At 43.1% G+C, this 19,600-nt stretch overlaps 2 protein-coding genes across 9 annotated transcripts in view; one reads left to right on the forward strand and one right to left on the reverse strand.

The window, feature by feature from the left end:
* The window catches only part of LOC119698119 (myosin VIIA and Rab interacting protein), a 206,314-nt gene extending 198,863 nt beyond the window's left edge, over window positions 1–7,451 (forward strand). For 7 of the 8 annotated variants that reach the window (XM_038129701.1, XM_038129694.1, XM_038129698.1 and 4 more), the window contains 5 exons: window positions 984–1,145; window positions 2,799–2,903; window positions 3,000–3,060; window positions 3,837–3,955; window positions 4,646–7,451. In XM_038129701.1, coding sequence (XP_037985629.1) covers window positions 984–1,145; window positions 2,799–2,903; window positions 3,000–3,060; window positions 3,837–3,955; window positions 4,646–4,678 — 480 coding nt within the window. In that variant the 3' untranslated portion in view covers window positions 4,679–7,451. The remainder of the gene's footprint in view (window positions 1–983; window positions 1,146–2,798; window positions 2,904–2,999; window positions 3,061–3,836; window positions 3,956–4,645) is intronic. The other variant, XM_038129699.1, reaches the window with a different exon arrangement.
* A 148-nt stretch (window positions 7,452–7,599) lies between these two features.
* LOC119698120 (prolactin-releasing peptide-like) overlaps window positions 7,600–19,600 on the reverse strand; it is a 43,099-nt gene continuing 31,098 nt past the window's right edge. The window contains exons 2-3 of the mRNA XM_038129702.1: window positions 10,887–11,055; window positions 7,600–9,316 (exon numbers count right to left, since the gene is read on the reverse strand). Coding sequence (XP_037985630.1) covers window positions 9,138–9,316; window positions 10,887–11,055 — 348 coding nt within the window. The 3' untranslated portion in view covers window positions 7,600–9,137. The remainder of the gene's footprint in view (window positions 9,317–10,886; window positions 11,056–19,600) is intronic.

A 19,600-nucleotide genomic window follows, 5' to 3' on the forward strand; every position in this document is an offset into this window, starting at 1 on the left:
AACAACATGGTCTTTACTGCTATTGCAGTGGGGAAAATTAGAATATATATTTCATTTCCACTGTGCTGTTAGCAGCCTCATGGAAACAAGTCTCTTGGCTAAGGAGTAAATGGGCAGAAAGTGCAGTATTTTCATGTGATTCTGCACAATTTTAAGCACAGATATCAAAAGCTAATGCTTGAAAATTACCCTCTTCTATAAACCAGTGACCTCCATGTACCTTAGGGGGTTTGTAAAATAAAAGAAACAATAAAGCACAGTGTATCACTAATTACTGCTCTAAAGGGCTGAATGGGAAATGAAACCTTTAGCTGTAGTTACAGATACCACAGGTGGGCCAAAATAGTAAGAGTTGTTCATTTTTAGGGAAGAACTCTGAATTATAAAGTCAGTAATTCTCTCTTATGTGGCCCAAATAAACATATTGATCCTCCACAGATTCACTCAAAGGCCCAGGAGGTGGGAAGGTTTTGCCTGCTGTCTATTTGGGTGAGAGCAGGATGGGATGGAAAATCATTATACATATAGGCACAGTTACTCCATAGGAAGTTAATAACTGTTTTCTGCTGAACAGAATTCATGCAGTTTTACTGCCAGAAGGCATCAAGTGGGTTAAAGAAACAAAGAGTTATAGGAGGTATGATCTGTTGCCTTCCTTTGTAGACTTAGGGTGTTATGTGATTGAATGTCAATAATAAAAAAGCAAACTTTTTTCTTCACTAATCAATCTGGAACAAATCTGGTTTGGAATACCATTGTAGCCCCTATGAAATCTGCAATGCAGCCACCTCATTCATCCCTTCTCTTTGTGGGTGTGTGTTTTTCAGATTATTTCCCCATGATTTTCCTCTGCCAGGTAAATCTCCCTGTGGTGGGCTAGCAAGCAGGGAAGCTTGCAGGCATGATGGCAAATGCAGTCCGCTCAAACCTGCATGCCCACAAACCAGGAATCACTGACACCTGTCCCCACCTTGGCCCTGCAGGTGTACCTGACAGCCAGCACGGTGTATGGACTGGAGGGGCAGCTGACCAACCTGGAAGACGCCGCACGCAAGATCAACAGTGTGACTGAGGAATCTGAGCTGGCCGATCTGGAGGATCAGGTGGCCACAGCAGCTGCCCAGGTTCATCATGCAGAGCTTCAGGTGAGGACAGCAGCTCCTCTCCATCTGCAGGTTTCACACTGCCTTGCCAAACCCCCACCTCAGCATACACACTTTGAAAATTCTTTTGTACTGCTGTAGTCTGGTGATCCAAGGATGCTGACTGCATCACAAGCTGGGCAGAGTACCTGAGCTGTGTAACTCAGCCCAGCCAGATGTACTATATCTCTTTATTTCTTCCCTCAGCTGGTTTGGACTTGGCACTGCAGTGCCTCTTACTGCAGTACTAATGCTGGACTGCTCCTTGCTGCCAGGCAGCTCCCATGGTGCGCTCTGTGTCGTGTGCCTGGCCCCGGTCAGACAGCAAATAGAGTCTGAGGCAGTTTAGCTAATCAGCAACTTGTCAAGCACTTTCCAAAAGATGCATTGTTGGCAGCTTTCTACCAGCAAAGGCCAACAGCAGCCACAGGCTGAGCCAAGGACAGAGCCTAGGGCTTGCAAGCCTGCCATGGGATTTAGGTGCTAAGCAGCACACATCCCCAGCCAAAGACAGGAACTCTTGTGCACGGTGATCTAGCACCACTCCAGCAGGCTCCACAAAGGCTGGGGCTCAGAACACATTGCAATCTGATGCTAAAAGCTGAACAAGATAACGCTGCCAGACCTCAAAGGGCTGACACTGCTTGTAAGTCACTGCCCAGGCTGTACCCAGCAAGATGCCCTGACTTGACTCTGTCAGGGTTTAATGGGAAGTACCTGGTGATTTTACTCAGTGGAAGCATACTCAACTCAGGACTGAGCAAAGATCTGAGAGCCTGACATGTCTCTGATGTCAGAAGTGCATTGCTGTACTGCTTGGCAAACTGGCAGTGGTGTTTTGTTGGCTTTGGTCATTATTTTAGGGTAAATCTGTTAATGGGGGTGAGAGGGAGGAGGAGAGAGGCCTAAACTATGTGAGGAGGCCAATGGAAGTTCTTCTGCATAGTGAAGCCAACTGTGGCTTCAGGTGTCACTGTGAATCAGTTGTTGGGTTATATGTCTGACTTTTCTGACTCTTTTTTCTCTTTTGTCAATACTTGTCTCCACTACTTTCAATATCAGACTACTTTCCCCGGGCAATTTGTTCTCCATTCTGTATTTTTATATATTGTGTGCCTGCATTTGTGCCTGCTTGTGTTTAATATGCATATACATTTGAACTATAAATATTTAAGATCAAATGTTTAGATTTTGTGACAGAGGATGTACTTTGCACGTGTATGAAATTAATTTTGAGTTAGGAAATGTGTCCCACAAAGTCATTGTTTGAATGTACCCCTTTAAAAACACAGCTTGAATGAATTTGGGATTGTGCAGCTAAAGGTAATTGGGTGATAGGAGATGCAGGTTTTCTCTTCTCCTTTCTTTTTTTCCTCAAAAGGAGTAAAATGTCACTTCCTTGGAGTCACAAGGTAGGTTGGATTGTTCTTTTACTCCATCTTTACTAACAAATTAAGCCCCTTTTAATGTCAGGACTAAAGAATGCAGGAAAGTGTCAGAATTGCTGAAGAAGTTAGCCATCTGTTCATATTTTCTTATTAAAGAGGATTTTACTGGGGGAGGGTTATATTTTAGTAGTGGCATCCACAGTAATTTTAAAACTTCTTTTCCCCCCCCTCCCCATCTGTCTGTCTCTCTCTTTTATTTTCTTTGAAGATTTCAGATATTGAGAGCAGAATATCAGCTCTCACTGTTGCAGGCTTGAACGTGGCTCCCTGTGTTCGCCTGACAAGGAAACGGGATCAAAAGCAAACAAACCAGGTGCCAGAACATTATGTAGTATTCAAAAAATACATTGGGGAAATCTTGTCTCTTTCTCTATAATGGAATTGAGTAATGCATGTATGTTGTTTACAGATGCATACAATAGACACATCAAGACAGCAGAGGAGAAAACTTCCAGCTCCACCAATAAAAGGTGCGCCTAAAGTGTTAAGTAAATGAGAGAGACTCTCTTTGTAAGATGCAGTATAATGTACAGGTCAGCAAAGTAGGGAAAAGTTTAAGTTATGAAATGAACAGAGAAAGCCTAATAGACTGTCCCATCGTCCTCATTTTCCATGTAGTTGCATTATATAAAATACACGTTTGTCACATTTGAAAGCATCACCACTTTCTCTTCAGTGAAAGTTGTGACAGTGACAGATAAACAAGAGCGGAGGCAGAAGGCTGGAAAAAGCAAATGAGGAATGTTGAATACTTGCCCTGCAAGAGGGGTGCTGCTGCTGCAGCATGGCTGGGCACCACACAGCGTGGCTGCCACCCTCCACAACCCACCACTTCCTTAAAGTCTGTATTTGCTGATTTCAGTCTGTATGAAATGGCTCAGCAATATTCCTGGTATGTCACAGAATGGCTGTGAAATGTCTTTATAAAACCAAGTGATTTTTTTTTCCCTCATGATTTTTTGTGGATTTTGGTTGGGGTTTTTTTTTAACTCAGTGCATTATCTCTGAAAATTCTAGGGTTTTGTTCACTGCACTGTTCTTTTGTAATTCCATTGATTGACATGGCCTCAAACTTTAATTTATCCAGAGTACCACAACCTGCGGTTTTTAATTTAAATTAAATCCAACTTTTCTCATACATCTTAGGGGAAGTTTTATCTCTCTAGAAGCTGTGACTCTTCAGAAGTATTTTTATATCTGCTTCAATCTCCTATATGAAAAATCTCCCCTTTTGTATTTTTCCCAGGTGAAAAAATAGATGGCTCTCCAGTTACCACTGTCAGAACGTTTAACAGAAACTTCATGCTTCAAGGATCTCTAACACAAAGAACTAAAGAAAGGAAAAGCACTGCCAAGGACTTAATGGTAAATAAATGTTTTTAAAACTCTGCTAAGATCAGTCAAATAGAGAGACAGCAGTATCTGTGTAGGCACCTCTATTTCAGTATCTTCAGAAATCTTCTCTTGATAGTTTGAGGGAAAAAAATAATAGAGACTGCTGAGGCAGCTCTTGAACAAATATGACCAGTGTCCTGGAAGATGTCTGACTATATACTATAGAATAGCAGCTTCTGAATGTCAGCTTGTGATAATGTAGCCTGGCTGCCAGGTCTCCAGGAATGTGCTACCCATATTTTTTAAAGAATAAATACATTGGTTATGCCCTGCATTTCAGACTTCTGAACCAGACCCTTACAGAACCAGCTGTGCATTGTAACTCGGCAGGTGAGAGTCACCTTGAACTTCACTAATTGTTGAGAAATGTTCAAAGGATATCTGAGTGGAATTTAAGGGGTACACAGGTCACACATTGGCTCTGCAGGGTTTGAACAAAGAGGCTTCATTCAGGACACCCAAGACAGCTGTCAGTCATTTCTTCTACAGCAGCCATAGAGGGATAAGGGAAAAAGCTGACTGTCCCAAAGCAGTCTGCCATAGGACACGTGGGAAATACATGGGCTGGTGAGAAGGGATAGGACCTGGCTGTGTTCTTCAGAAGGTTTGTTTAGTTCTTCACTCATGGTTTTTTTTCTTTCCTGTCCCTCTCGTTTCTAGGAACCTGCTATAGGATCTGCTGTGATGTACTAAACTTACTCTTCCCTACTGCCAATAACACACTGCCTAAGGCTGTACACTAGAGTGCCTTTTCTTAACAGCCATTGTGTATGTCCAGCTGAAAATGGACCCTCAAGAACCCACAGAGCCTCAGTTATAGGGCTTCATTTGGATACCTCACTGGGAAAGCTGTCCAAGTCTTCAGCATTGTGGTCCGCTACAGGAAACTCTGCCTTAAAGTTCTCAGAGGACTCTAGACAGGATGCTATGTTTCAAAAGCAAGGCTCCACATTTTAAGATGCACTTTTTCTCCCTCTCGATTGTACTGAAGTATGTAGTCTTTAAACTGCAGTATGTTTTTGTACACTCAATCAGTCATAATTACAGGCCAGGTAATCTGCCAAAGCAGACCTGTGATCCATATTTGCTGGCCTCTTACTATTCATGTGGGCATCTGTCTTGTCGAGCAATAAGAACAACTCTGTGCAGTGTGTGCTGCTTTTCAGCTGCAGGGAGGGAGAGGAGAATTTGTGTACCTCGCTCTGCTCCCAGGGAGTCAGTGGAAGTCTTGGGAGGGTTGGTAGGAGGAAGAAGACTTCTCTGTTCTCTGAGACTACATCTCACAGATTGAATGTTCCAGCTCCAGAGCTAGGGGTGTTGCTCTAGGCAGCAGGGGTGTCATGCTGAACCAGGAACTGCTGGCCACACATGTGGACCAGATGTCTGCTGAGCTGGGATCCCAGTGTCTGGAAACATCTGAACACTGTTAAAGAAACCAACACCTTCATACGTCTTGTTCTTGGCAGCACTGTCCACTTCATGGTGGCCAACCGTGCTGTAGTTCAGAATAAATTGTGTCCAAACCTTTAAGATTGGAAAAAAGAGGTGAAAGTGTTGGGGATGAGATCTCTGCTGAATGACTGATGGTTGTGGGGTGGCTGCAGCTTGCAAGAGATTCCTCTCTGATGTTCACTGGTGTTTCTGAGAAGGAGGCAAATGTAGCCCAGACATCAGTTCCTATACTAGTCTGGAGCCACTAGCAAGTAGCTTGGCCTTTTGCTGGTGCCACATGGACTCCACTACTACTGGACCACTCTGAATTGGATTGTGAATAGTAATATTCTTTCCTTCATTTCTTGAGACCCTTAACTAGAGTGAGTCAAACTAGAAGGCCCTTTGGCAGATGCCCAGGAGGGAGGATGCTGCTTACAGGGTGTCCCTCTCACCCTTTTGAGGGAGAACATTGCCAATTTGTGCATTTTTTTGCTCTGAAGAATACAAAGAAGGTAGTCAGAGGAGGTGATAAGCCAGTGAATCCCTTACCTTCCACACCAGTTGCAGAGCAGGTACCCAAGTGCAGATGGGGTTGATGTGAAATGTGCTGTGAAGGAAAGCATGGGCTGGCAAGTTCCCCTCGGCATTAAGGAGGGGTGAGCTCTCCCAACAGCTGTGGGTACCAGGAAGGAGGAGAGTTCCTTCGTTCCCTGGGCTCCTAGTGAACACCCACAAGCAGAGCACCACATGATACCTGCCATGCAGCAGGAAAGCAGTTCCCTGGGACACCAGGCCATGAAATGTCTGTGGCTGGGCAAATACAAGCAAAACTGGGCAAATTTCCTGACTAGGCTGAATTAGGGGGTTGAGTGGGGGAGAAAAGAAATGGCTGGATGGGTTGATTGGAAAGACAGTGCCAGTTGCAAATCTGCCATCCACATTTGACATCTAGCTTGTCAGTACTCTGATGTCCAGCTGCATGTGAGGAACCCTTGGAATTAATACAACCATCTTCCCACTTAAAATACATAAGTGTGACTCCATTCCTTCAAGGAATTTTCATCTGCCCAAGATTTGACCCAATGTCTCCATCCTGGGTGAAATTAGGCCTTCTTTTACTCTCACACAATATTAGTTCTCTCAAATTGGTTTGCACAGATGTGAGGGAAAAATTTGGCCCACTCTGTTTAATATATAAATATATATATAAAACAAAAAGATTTTATTTATATATGCAATCCAGTAAAGGAAATTAAACAGAGTAGGATGCCTAGTAATTTTTTGTTTTTCAGTCTCCTCCTCCATTGACTGTTCTTGTGTATGTATACAATACATTCCCAGGTTCTGGTTTATGCAGGTATGCGTGTTATGAAATGTCATTAATGGTGGTTGGTCTGCATATTCGTCTAATAAATAATAACTAATATTGTGTATGTAATATCAATACAGAAATGACTAATTTTAATAGAATAACTCTCTGGCTTTTGTTCTGTTAGTGTGATTTAAACAAGCCAACAAAGTTTGGAGTAGGTTTTCCTTAAGAGGCATGAAAAGCAACTATTATCGTGTTACAATGTTAAAATATTCAGTCTTCTTTGACAGACAAATGTGTACTGTGTAGGCATTGCAAAAAAAAAAAAAAACTTAAAAAAAATCCCACCTGCTCTAAGCATTTGAATTTTTACAAATGTTTATTGTGCCAAATATGTGCAAAGATATAATTTACTGTTTTAAAAAATCATAAAAGCATATGTTATAGCACACAAAGAATTATTTTGTCATCAGGTGATTTCAATCTTTAGTGTTAATATTTATATTTAGATTAATTTTTATAAATGAAAATATTTTAATGGGTAAAATGAAGACTATATGACCTATTTGATTAAGTCTGAGTGAATATTAAGCTTGCCTTGTTGTTGTTATCTGCATACTCACCAAGAATTATTGTCAAGAGAAATTATAAAAGAGTAAAAGCGATTTATGAAAAGAATGCCTTTTCAACGACTTGATTTATAAAGAAAACCAAAAATTTCTTCTCTGGTGTTTGGATTTATGTGCACTTTGGCCCGGAAGCGTGCAGAACCCACAGCCATACACATGACACCATCACACCCGGGACACGGACATCTCCACAGGGGTGCCTGGGTTTGCCGAGAGCAAGGGCACACGCTTGGCTCACACCTCCTCCTCCTCTAGGGCTGGGGTGAGAGGAATCCTGTTAGGAACATTTGCTGGTGAGTCTTCTCCAAACCATTGAGTCTGTTGGCTGAAATACCATCTCAAGCACAGTTTCTAAGGTGGAATTTCTTGATCTCTCTCTGGGATCGCTACAAAAACTGAGCAAGAGCTCTGCCGCTAATTTTGGTCTCACACTTCCGAAGTTCCTTGCAATGAATGTGGATCAAAATATTTATCAGCATATCTTCTCCACCGTGAAAGCATTCAGTAAAGTTAGAGTGTTTCAAGTAACACTTTGGGTCAGCTGCTTTGTTGTATTATGTTGTATTATTTTGTTGGAAGTAACTCCCTTATTATAATAAAAACCCATCCCTTCCTGACAGGCCATTTGCAAAAAGAGAAAGAAGGGTTAAAATGTCTGCAATGGTTAATTCAACCATTACTCAGTTTTAGTAGTAATTCTCACAAAGCACAACTAGAAGTGGAAGTCCATTCAACTTTATCCTTTGCAGAATGATTCATGGCTGGATTTAACCAACAGTTATCACCTAAATTGTAAACTATCTTTTTTGGATATAAGCCATAGATAAAACTTTATTATTCCTGCTAATAGTTATTAATCAAGATGAAACACATTGTAAGTAACACTTCTTAGAAAAATAATATAACAAAGTTATATTAACATGAGTAAATAGGGGTATTGAGCTGCATCTCCAGCCTTATTGATGTGGACTAATGGAGTAGATAGTACATGACTTGTGATCCTCAAAGAGTGACTTTAGCTTACTCAGACAATGTACTTGGAAATAATGACATTGTTTTAAAGGGAGTCAGCTCATTCAGGCCCTTGCTCCTTTTGGATTATGTTTTATGATTATATGCAGTAGGCACAAAACTACTCCAAGGAGTTCAATTAGCCTTTTTTTTTTTTTCTTCAGCAGGGAGAAAATACTTATCTTCAATAGGAGCTCCTCTTTGTTCATTGATATATCTCTCTAGCAGTACAGGAAGAATTGTGGAGGGCCAGTGGGTATTTCAGGGAGACAATCTCTATAAAAGCTACACACAGAGAACCAGCATTTCATGCCATTAATACAGGTACATTAGAAATTGGTAAGAGCCTATTTTCTTTCTTCCAACCATTGCTTTTTATTTTTATATATCAACAGCTATTGACTTTGAAATGTGACAGGAAGGTTCCATGATACATTTAACACTGCAGAGTTTAAATCCCAGCCCAAAAGCTGTGTGGGTTTTGGCTAAACCTAACAGTGAACCTAGCAGTGAACAGGATCAGGAGATTGATGGGGATGCACAATGAAGAAACATTTTTATGAGCAGTGATAGCACTCAATGCTGGTGTCCATGCATTGTCTTTTACCTGCACCCTGAACATGTTTCTTTTTGAAGGTACTTGCACAAGGAGCAGAAAGAAGAGCAGCATTGGGATTGCTAGGCAAAAGCAGAACTGTAGGTCTGAAGTGCAGGGGGCACACAATTCAAAGAACAGAGGTTGGGTCGCCACCATGGGGAACAGAGATCACCAGTCATTGTCCTCTGTGTCCAATGATTTTTGCTCCCACAAAGCATTCAAGATGAAATCCAGGTGTCTGCTCACAGGCCTCAGGCTGCCACGGCTGCTTCTCAGCTGCCTCTTCCCAAAGCGGCCGATGGGGCGAACACCACGGCCCACATACCAAAAAGGGTCAATCTCAGGACCTGGAATTCAAAGCATTCAGTGAGGATGTACCACTGCACTCGGAGGCAGTGTTTGCTGACCATCTTGAGGATGTGAGACAGCTTACTTGGAGCCCCGGAGAAAAAAAAAAGGGACCGGCCACAGCCAGGCACACAGCTTACTGGTGCCTTTGAGAGTTACTTTCTATGTGTAGAGCCCAAAGGAAGAGGATTCAGTTGCAAAATCAATTTTATCCATCTGGGCTGCAACCTGCATTTCTAACCTCAGCCAAAGGGCCAATCCAAATTTTCTGCAGTAGGTTCCAGGTACACTATTTCTACAGGCTAACAAATCCACTGTATTGCAGAGGGGGTTCCTGCATGACAGGTAAACATGAAAAGTTAATTCTTGTTCACTTAGGAAGTTGTTTTCATGGGTGACTATTTTTTTTCTTTTAAAGCTCTGACACGACTGATTTTTGTGGTCTAGTGCAGTTTTGGGGCAGATCTGCAAAAGTTTTATAGTTCTATTAAAAGACTATATTAAAAAGAGTATTTTAAAAATATTAAAGACTATATATTAAAAGATACAGCAGCAGGGAAATTCTAAAACATGCTGGAGATGATGCCACCCTAAGCAAATCCCAAATCGTTCCAGAGACAGACAACTGTCAGAAATAGAGATAAATTAAAATTTAAATGCATTATATATCATCCCCATCACATGAAAGTCTCAGTCAAGGCAGGAGGAATTTTCCCTGTGCATTTTGATGCTTGAATAGAGGAAAAAAATCCCCTTGCCTTTAAATTGCTCTGTAAATACATCTTCTAAGTCTTTCAGCACAATGTTAAACAGCCTTTCTACTCAACAAAACCCAAGAAACTTTCACCTGTGTACCTAAAGCCTGAAGTTCCCAACATTTCTATTCTCTTTAATGGGGAGAAGTGTGGCACTGAGCCCACACAACTTACTCTCCACAACCCCTCTCTCCCACTTCACCTTCCATTATCAGCCCATCCTCCTTGGAGGAAGATGAGATTTCTTGGTGATTTTCTCAAAGATCTTTTGGATTGTGTGCTAGTTTAAACTTTGGGTACATGGAATCATCCGTGACCTGGATACTCAGTTCTTCTCAGCATCTCTGAATAGAGATAACCTTTCAACCACTTGTATTTGGACTTTCAGAAAATTCACAGTCCCGGACAGAACTGAAGATGTCTGTAAAGTGAACTTAAGCCTCTGGGCCATTGCTTTGTTTTTATTATATAGAAGTAGTTGTGTAGGCCTACAGAACACAGCTGAAAATTTGGTGCTTAAATATTTGATGTATACTACTTTACATTTTCTTGTCTGTCCTTTGCACATTAGTGTCTTCTCTGGTATTTATCAAAAATAATGCTATTTGCCTTGGCTAATTAAGGGCCGTGAGAAGGACATGAGGTTTTGTATATGCACTGACAAGTGCAAATGGAAGCACAGGGCCTCACACCAAGGTGACACCACAGAAGCACCTGCATGATTTGCTGTTGAACTTTGTCTGACAGCCCAGCCCTGATCCCTCAGTGCAGCACAGACTGTGGGGTCACCATGTCAGGTGAGACTCATACTTACTTCTGTTGTCTATCTGATGTTTAAATGGCCTGCTCTGTCCCGAAGCAAAGCTGAGCGACACCAAGAGCATCAGGACATAGACAGTGACTAGCTTTAAGTGGTTTGGTGACCACTGGGCACGTGGTGTCCAGGAGATTGGATGCCACATGATGGAGCAGTGGTGGGAAGGCTGTAAGGAGAAGAGTGAACATGGGGAACACATATGAGTTAAAGCTCTCAAGGTGAAGGAATGTGTCAACTTTAACAGTACGTTCCCATCCATCAGAGCCATTTCATGGCTCTAAGTTGTGCAGAACACTCATGCTGGGGGTGTCCTGGGCGCTTCTGTTCGAAGGCAAAGGCTATGAAGTGGGCCATCTACTGAGGTAAGAACTGGAGGGTTTTTCTCTCCAGCAGTGAAAGCCTTCACAGGACACTCGAGTCCTGACCCTGAGTTCACTGCTGATTCTGTATGGCCCTCTGTATGACCACAGGCGTTGGTCACCAAAGTGTGTTTTAGCCACTACCACCCCCATCTTTTCCTTGCTTGTAAAATGTGTCTAACATTTGTGTTCTACACACTCTTTTTACAACTTAATGCACTTCAGTATGAATGGCAATGCTCCTCTTGTGCCATTACACCCTTTTTTGCCAGCATGCAAAATTACAATTTCCAGTTACAGTTTCCACTGGTAGATGTCCCAGTCCTGTAAATGCGCCCAGATGCAACAGAATGAGAAATCCCTCCTAGCTTCCATAGGATGGGCTGAGCAGAACAGAAGGTGCTGAGCTGGGAAAGTTGCATCCAGGAAGGGAAGGGAGCCAGGTTCTGGTCACCACTGTCTCTTGCATTTTGTACAAGCTTCCTCATGGCAGCTCTCCCAGCTGTCACGCCAGGACAGTCTGTCTTATGACATGCAAGGTATGCCTCTGCATTTGACATCCTGGAGCCTGTGCCTATAGAGCAGGAGCCTATTTGCTTAAGCATTGTGTAAGTGATGTAGATGTACAGGCACAGAGGCTGTAGGAAAACCTCTCAGCTGTGCCTACACAGCGGCTTCTCTTTGTGTATAGGTGGAATTTTTCCCCAGCTGCTGCCAAAATCTTAGCCTGCTTTCAATAAAGGCAGAGCATGAATGAAAATCTTTGATGCAAGATGCTCCCAAGCACATCAAACAGGCCACACAGCAAAAACACATCAAGAAGTTGGTTGTGTCTTTCACTAAAATGCAGTCAAAAGCTCCTTCACACCTAGTATTCAGTGAAGGTTTCTCAAGGACTTTTTCCCACACTGACAGTGGCTTACCAGGCAGCTTAGAGGAAAGCGATTTTAACTCATTATTTCAGAACTGCAAATTAACTTTTTCTGACTTGAATATAGCATAACAATCTCATGAAAATCAGGACTAAATTATCTTAGCATGCAGAATTCACCCACATGGGGTGAATTCTGCCTTCAGTTTCAGCTGGGGTACCTCTCCTGTTGCTCCATTTATAGCCAAACCTTAGGTTCAGTGAGACAAAAATAAGGTGTTTTGAGGCATCTCTGTGTTGAGTTTATAGGGCTGCTGACAGGTTTTCCCAGTTACTTGCTCCCTGGTTTTGTGTCTAGGGGTTTTTTTGGAACTGAGTTACAGAAAAAAAGAGCTTGCCTTGAGCTCATTGTTGATGAAAGACAAAAATATACAGGGAAAAGCTTTTAGCACACGCTTTTTCCTAAGCACTGCTGTGCTTCAGTCCCCACCAGCTGGTCCTGTGCCGCTGCAGCCACTTTCTACAGCACTGATATATATTGAACTTTTTGTTCATACCCTTCTCCTGGCTAGTGTTTCTGTGAAGCACATCATTCCCACCGTGCCTCAGTAAGTAACATGCCACCCTAAGTAATCAGGGCACTCAGCAGCTCTAATCCTCCCTAATTTTTGCTACACCTAATTGTCCCATCACTGTTTACATGGGAAGAAACAGAGTCTGAGGTACTGCCACAAACTTGACCCTGAGCATTCCTAACACCCAGCTCCATCTTGTCACTAAGCAAAAAGCCTGGTTACCTATGCACAGACTTTTCAAGAGTTGTGTGGCTGAGATGGTCTGTGATCTCCTCAGGTCCAGACCTGCAGCTTTCTTCCAAAAGGAAAACTGAAAAAGAACAAGATGCCACACAGTCAAGCTGCGTGCCTCCATTTTCAACTATTAAATTATCGTAAAAATTTTAAAACTGACTAGTTGCAACCAAACTTGACACAATTAAAAGTTTCAGGAATCATTTTGCTCCTGAAGCTCAGCAAAATTCAGCACCACAGTCATTTGATCAACTTGCCACTTCTGCTTGGTACCCCGAATCTTTAAAGCTGAGTCTTTAAACTTTGGCTGAGCAACACCTGTGACAGAAGTCTGGCAACTTTCACTGACATGAGCGGGGAAAATTAAAGCCACAGACGAAGCTACGGTGAAGCAGCAGTATCGGAGCTTGCCATGGATCTGCTTTACAAGGAGTCGGAGATCAGCCTGCCTCTCAGAGCAGCCAGCCTGTCTGGGCCCACAGGGGTTCTTATCACACCAAACTCGAGCTCTGCTGCAGATCCATCAGGTATACCCCTACCACAGCTGTCCTCGGAAGACAATGTGCTATTAACTCTTTACACCCTAAACCAGCATCTTTCTTGAGCTCAGCGGCTGTGTACACCCCCTCCGATGCATACGTGGAAAGCTTTCCTGTTGGAAAGCAGCGCTGGAAGCGCCCCGAGGGATCAGAACCCGGGAGCAGGCTGGTTTCAGGGCCGGGAGGTGCAGGGCTGTGCTGCCCGGTGCCGCCCACGCTCTCCCTGCAGGGCACAGCGCTGCCCGCGGGGTCAGCCACCCTGCCTCGGCACGGGCCGCTTCGCTAACAAAAACTGGGCAAAAGTTACTGAGCGCAGGGCACAGCTGTGTACGTTAACCTAGGTAAGCTCCAGCCCAAAAGGACAAAAAGGAAATTCAGCAAGAAGGAGCCTGGACGAGCGCTGAAGCAGACCGGGGAAGGCACTCACCTGTGTGCACCGAAGCTGCTTCTCGGGTAGTCGCTGCTCCAAGCAGAAGCAGGGAAGCTGATGGGGGCATGTGCCTTTTATACTGGAGGGAAGTGGTGGACTTGAAGCAGGGAGGGGGAGTCAAGAGGTGGGCCAGCAGGACGTCAGCAGTACCAGCGAGCAGGATTTAAATTTACAAAAGGAGGGGTAGGAGAATGGAGGCTCTATTAAAAAGCCATTGATCAGGGCAGGGAGCAGGGGTCGAGGGCGGCGCCAGGGGATTTTGGAGGGGAGGGGCATGGCATGACATGGCAGGATACATGACTGAGCCCCCAGCCCCAGCAGGAAGACAGCAGAGGGCAGGAGACTGCTGCCATGTCCCTAAATGGGGGGCGGGGGGGGGCAGATGGGAGTAGCTATATCTGCAAAGGATGTAGCCGCTCTCTGTGCCACCCAGCCGAGATGCTCTGCCTGAAGAGCATGTCTGCAGGGGGAAACACTCGTGGCTGAGGGTGAGTTGTGGGGAGAAAGAACAGGGGGACAGTGGGGAGCTATCAGAGCCAGCAAGCTGGGACAGTCAGTCCACACACTCCATCGTTCCCTTGTTCCTCTTGCTGTTGTCCCATCTTTGCTTTTTGCTTAGGATCTTGATGGCAGCTCTTGTTTCATTCAGCCCCAACCCACAGCTGGGATCAACCCACCTTTGTGAAAGTTTTAAGTCACACTGCAACACAGCGCACAATTTGCTGATTAAATAAGTAGTGATTCAGTGCTTAAGCAGGCCCTCACTATTTTGTGGCAGAGAAAATTTCATGTGCATGACAGGCCAGCATCTCAAACAATATTGTATTTCCACAATAGGTGTCTCTTCTGAGTGGTTATTTTTAACCCTGTCTCTTGACTAATGTGTCACCACAGCCCTGCTGTTAGGGATCTTGCTGCTCTGGAAGCTAAGACCTTGTTTACTCTTAAGGTTTGCAGGGGAGAGCAGCTGAACTGGCAGGTGCTTCACTGCATGGGCACCATCCTGCAGAGGGGCTGAGATGTGAAGTGTAACTGGGCTGACTGGGAGCCACAGCCCTCTCTTCACAGACCCGTGTTCATGTTCCGCTCCTGGTGAGGTACCCGAAGGAACAATTTTAAGGCTGTGCTTTGAAAGGGGGCTCTGAGGCCTGACCCCCTCTGTAAACTAAGACTGCATAGGAAATCCTGCAATCCCATTAGGATGAAGACGAAGTTCAATAACAAATATGTTGAGTTTTTCTATAAAGACACTTCAAGTTGGGAAAATGTCAAAGCACAAATAATGCTATTTCACTGTAGACACCTCTCAAAAGGTGAAAAATGAAATTATTTTATTTGCTATGGGTAATTTGTAAGGTACTTTTATGAGGAAGCATGATGAAATGTTGCCTGGCCCTGCCCTTACTCACCATCCAAGCATCAAGTACCACAGGGAGAGTACAGTCACTAATTGCAGAGATTTTTCATTTCTTTGTAATAGTTGCTTTGTGGGTACATGTATGAATGAAAACTGTAAAGAAACCTGAGAAATACTCTTCCATTCTCCAATTTCCACCCAAGAGCAGCTTAAAGAAGTGTCTTCCTCATCCAAGTTTTCAAGAGTTTACTCAGACTACTCAGGATCACAACTTCAAAATATGAAGAGCACTTCAATCCATGGTAGCACAAAAGGTCTTCCTACAGCTATCACAATCAATAATGGATATACATGCTTTTCTCAGAAATCTTTTAGCGTGTTGCCTTTGAACCTTGCAAACACCCCCTACCTAAAAATCAATCAGCGTCCAAGAACCAGGCAGTGGCTGTGCTTCTGCCGTGCTAATTTTGTGTGCATGTGTGCAGAGGGTATCTTCTTAGTAAATAAAACTCTTCATGGCTTCTCATTGTAGATCTTTTCCCTTACTGCTTTTCGCATTCATTTTGATCATAAAATGTGAGTATCCTTTCATGATCTCTAGCAGGCAATTGCTAGAGTAAAGGTTTCTTTTCTCCAGGATACACAGGATACAGACCTTTCTTGCTTTGTTGTTTTGCTAGTGATCCTGTCATCTTAAAATAGAAGCAAAAGTTTTTTCATCTCATTTACTTTTTCTAGTCTTGCTGACACTGCAATGTGAGCCTTTCCACAGCACAGATCATTTTCACTGATTGTCACCTACATGGAAGTTACCATATAAAATAAAATAAAATTATATAATATATAATATATTAATAATATATAAAGTTACCAATAAAATAAAATTATGCAATGTCTTCATGTCAAGAATGTTTGCCTCTTGGTAAAGGTTGCTTGCAAAATAATATGCCATACAAAAATACAAAAAAAAAAAAAAATTATTAGGAGAGCCAGCATTTAAAATGCTCTAATATGATCATCTATCCTCATTCTGGCCTGAAGCTGATCTAGTGCAGTATCTTGGTTTTGACAGTGGACAACAAAGGACATGTATGGAAAAGTCTAAAATACAGGGTAGCTTATTTTTACGTTCTTCACTATACTCTTCTCAAAGACCCTCAGGCCCTGTGGTCCAGAGACTTCCCAAACCAAATGTTTATTTGTGGTACGTAGCCCTTGATGAGTTTCTTCTCTTTCACTCTTGCTTTCTGAACCCATGTAAATTCTCAACATTCACAAAATTCTGTGCCAAGGACTTCACAGCTTTTTCTCTGCTACAAGAAGGATCATGGCTGTGCATCTGTTCTGGACACACTACTTGCCACTTTCAAGAGCTTTTATTTTCTCTTTCATTCAAGTATTTTCATTTTCACTTTTAATCATTCTGACTTAATGAATGGCTACTGTAAAATGTTGTCAGCAATTAAGACTAATAAATTATGTGACAGTCTGTTTAAATGAGCCTCATGAGGCATTTCTCTTACCAAAGTAAACTTCATTCTCATTCACTGGACATCATCATTTCTATCCACCAGACCACAAGTGAACCACCACAGTGCTAGGTACAGTACCCACAAGCTTTCACAGAAATCATCCTGGCTTCTCAAGGTCTTTTCAGGCAGCTGTGATTTGATTTTATTTTGTTACCCCGTCTACAGCAGGGCTGATGCTCTGGCTGAAAAAAGCAAGTCAGCTCATGCAGCACAGCAATGTGAAAGCCACTCAGACTTGAGAGGAACTAGGAAAGAGCTGTCAGGGGAACCAGGGTTGTGAAAGACCAAACCAGAAAGATTATCTAGAGGACAGCTTGGTCTGTAGTGAAAGTGCAGAAGTCTGTGTGTTAAAACTTCCATTCTTTTCCTGCTTCTGAGGAAGAAGCTGGGCACATGCTGTCTTCTTTTTAGAAGATCCTGGAGAAGAACTCAAGTCCTACCTCACACACAATTAAAGACTCCTGCACATAAAATTCCTGCATAAGTTACGAGCAGGAACAGGGCTGAGGCAGCTGCTAGCTGGAATGTCTCAGTGGGAAGGCTGACCAGGGAGGCACTGGGATGCAACTAAATCAAAAGGCAGTAGTAGATACACAGGTGTGAAGGGCTGTGAGGAGGAAAGCAACTCCCCAAGGTAAGGAGAGGTCAGGCTTCTGGGCGGGAAATGCTGAGGGGGATGAATGGAGATGACAGGAAGGTATTGCCTGGAGTCTGGAGTGACCCAAGAGGGTCCAGCTAGCCTGACGCAGAGAAATATTCTTCGACAAGACAATACCAGACCAGAGGCCAACAGTAAACTACAGTTTTGATGACTAATCCTCCCATTTAGTTTTCTTAAAGAACTAATCCAAATCTCATTTTTTATGTAATTCTTTTGCTGGTCAGAGCTTTCTACAAACAGAAGGTGAAAAAACACAAAAGCAAAGACATTTGATGCAGCTGGATGGAGAAACAGCAACTTTTTTCTTCCCCAGCTCACCACTCTTATTGTTTCACATACTAGTCTGGGAAAAGTTTGTAAATGCCTTGAACTACTGCCTGACCTATGAATCTGCCCAGCCTTCTGTAGTGGGGTGGAGGTCCAGTTGCACTAAATGAGTTTGGAGGGTTTATGAAAAGTTGTATTCAAACCTATTCAGAAAACCATGTCAGTTCAGTCAACTAGATGAATAACATCTAATAACATTTACCCTTACAAAGAAACTGTTCTCTACTAACATTCAGGTTCAGAGAAAAGCCAGGACTGGCTTTATTTTGGAGGCACTTTTTTTTTTTTTTAAATTTGAGAAAGAGGACCATCTAGTGGTTAATGCCAAACTTATCATCTTGTTTGCAATGATTATTTTGCAGAGAATGAACCCCTCACGTTTCAAATGAAAATATGTGTATCTTGAAATCTGACCATGTACATAAGCTCAGCCAAACTACACTCTCGTGAGTTAGGCTGGGTATCCAGGTGTTTATCATCAGCACAATTTCCAGTTAGCCCAGTCTCCCAGGTAGCACATGCTTGTTGGGACAACTTGTTAGCAGCTGGGCAGCTCAAGCATAGGCTGCAGCTCAGGACTTCAGCCACAAGACCTTCCTTAGCACAGTGTGGAGCCTTTGCACCAGAGTTGGAGTTTGGATGGAAAAATACAAGTCAAGCTTGACATGGTTACAGCCACTTTCAAAACTATTCCGTTGATAGAAGAGGGAGGATTTCTTCTGGCACTTTTGCAATTCTTCTTTCCTGACAGAAAGCTACTGGGCAGCCTTTTGCATAGAGGTTTGGGATGTGCAGATTCCAAATGGCGCTGGATATTGTAGGTAGAGTTGTGTTGTGAGAGCAGGGAAGATTAAAGTTCAAGAAGAAGAATCAAAGTCGGAAATATTTTTGCATATCTCTCAGGGATCCAGCACTTTGACATTATTTTCAGAATGCCAACTCTAGGCCAGCAAATGCCAGCTTCTGGCCCTGGAGTGGAGCAGCATTTGTGCATAGAGCAGTTGCACTGCTGGCATGCAGGATGGAAATTAGTGCTGCTACATGCCATTTGCACGTTTCATGCACAGTCACTGTGTCAGGCAGCTTAAACTGCTCTTTGAACACCATGTGCTTCAAGCAGTAATTTGGTTTCCAGACCATTGCAGAGGACAGGTCAGCATACAAGTCTGACATTTCTGGTGAGGCAGGCTGCAGGGCCAGGTACGGGAGATCTGCCTACTGGAGCAAGCCCTAATTAAATTAAATTTTGGCTTTGTAAAAGCTCCTAAGGTATACAACTCAAAATAATCCTGTGCTGCACTGGAAAAATAATAGTAGTATATATTAAAACTGTGTCTGTAGGAAGTGAAAAACAATGTGTTCATTCTGGTTACAGAGGGGCAGGTGCAGAGAAGCGTGGCCTTTTACCTTCACACAACCAAAGACAGATGTCATACAGAGTCCTAAACTAAAGCACAGGTTTAGCCCTACTGCATGGCTGACTTTTTTTGCCTGATGCAAGGCTTCCTCATGCCATTTCCAGCTCATTTTTCCAACACAGCAATCCTCTGGAAGAACAGAGTTTCTCCCGCTGGTCTGGGTTACCCCTGCTGCTCAAGAGCATCTCAAGTGCTTCTGAGAATACCCAATGAAGGTGAGGTTCTGCAGTAGGGTGACATTTTTTACAAAAGTGTACTTTATGGCTTTAGTATGTCATATTTATCATCTGTATGTCAGTAAGCTCCTAGTTTTAATCCCTGAGGCTTATCCAGTCATAAATAACTTGTAACGATTCATATATAGCTTGACAGATGAACTGAAATACAGTAAAAGGCAAGCAAGGGGAT

Source organism: Motacilla alba, chromosome 2, assembly GCF_015832195.1.
Source record: "Motacilla alba alba isolate MOTALB_02 chromosome 2, Motacilla_alba_V1.0_pri, whole genome shotgun sequence".
NCBI lineage: Eukaryota > Metazoa > Chordata > Aves > Passeriformes > Motacillidae > Motacilla > Motacilla alba.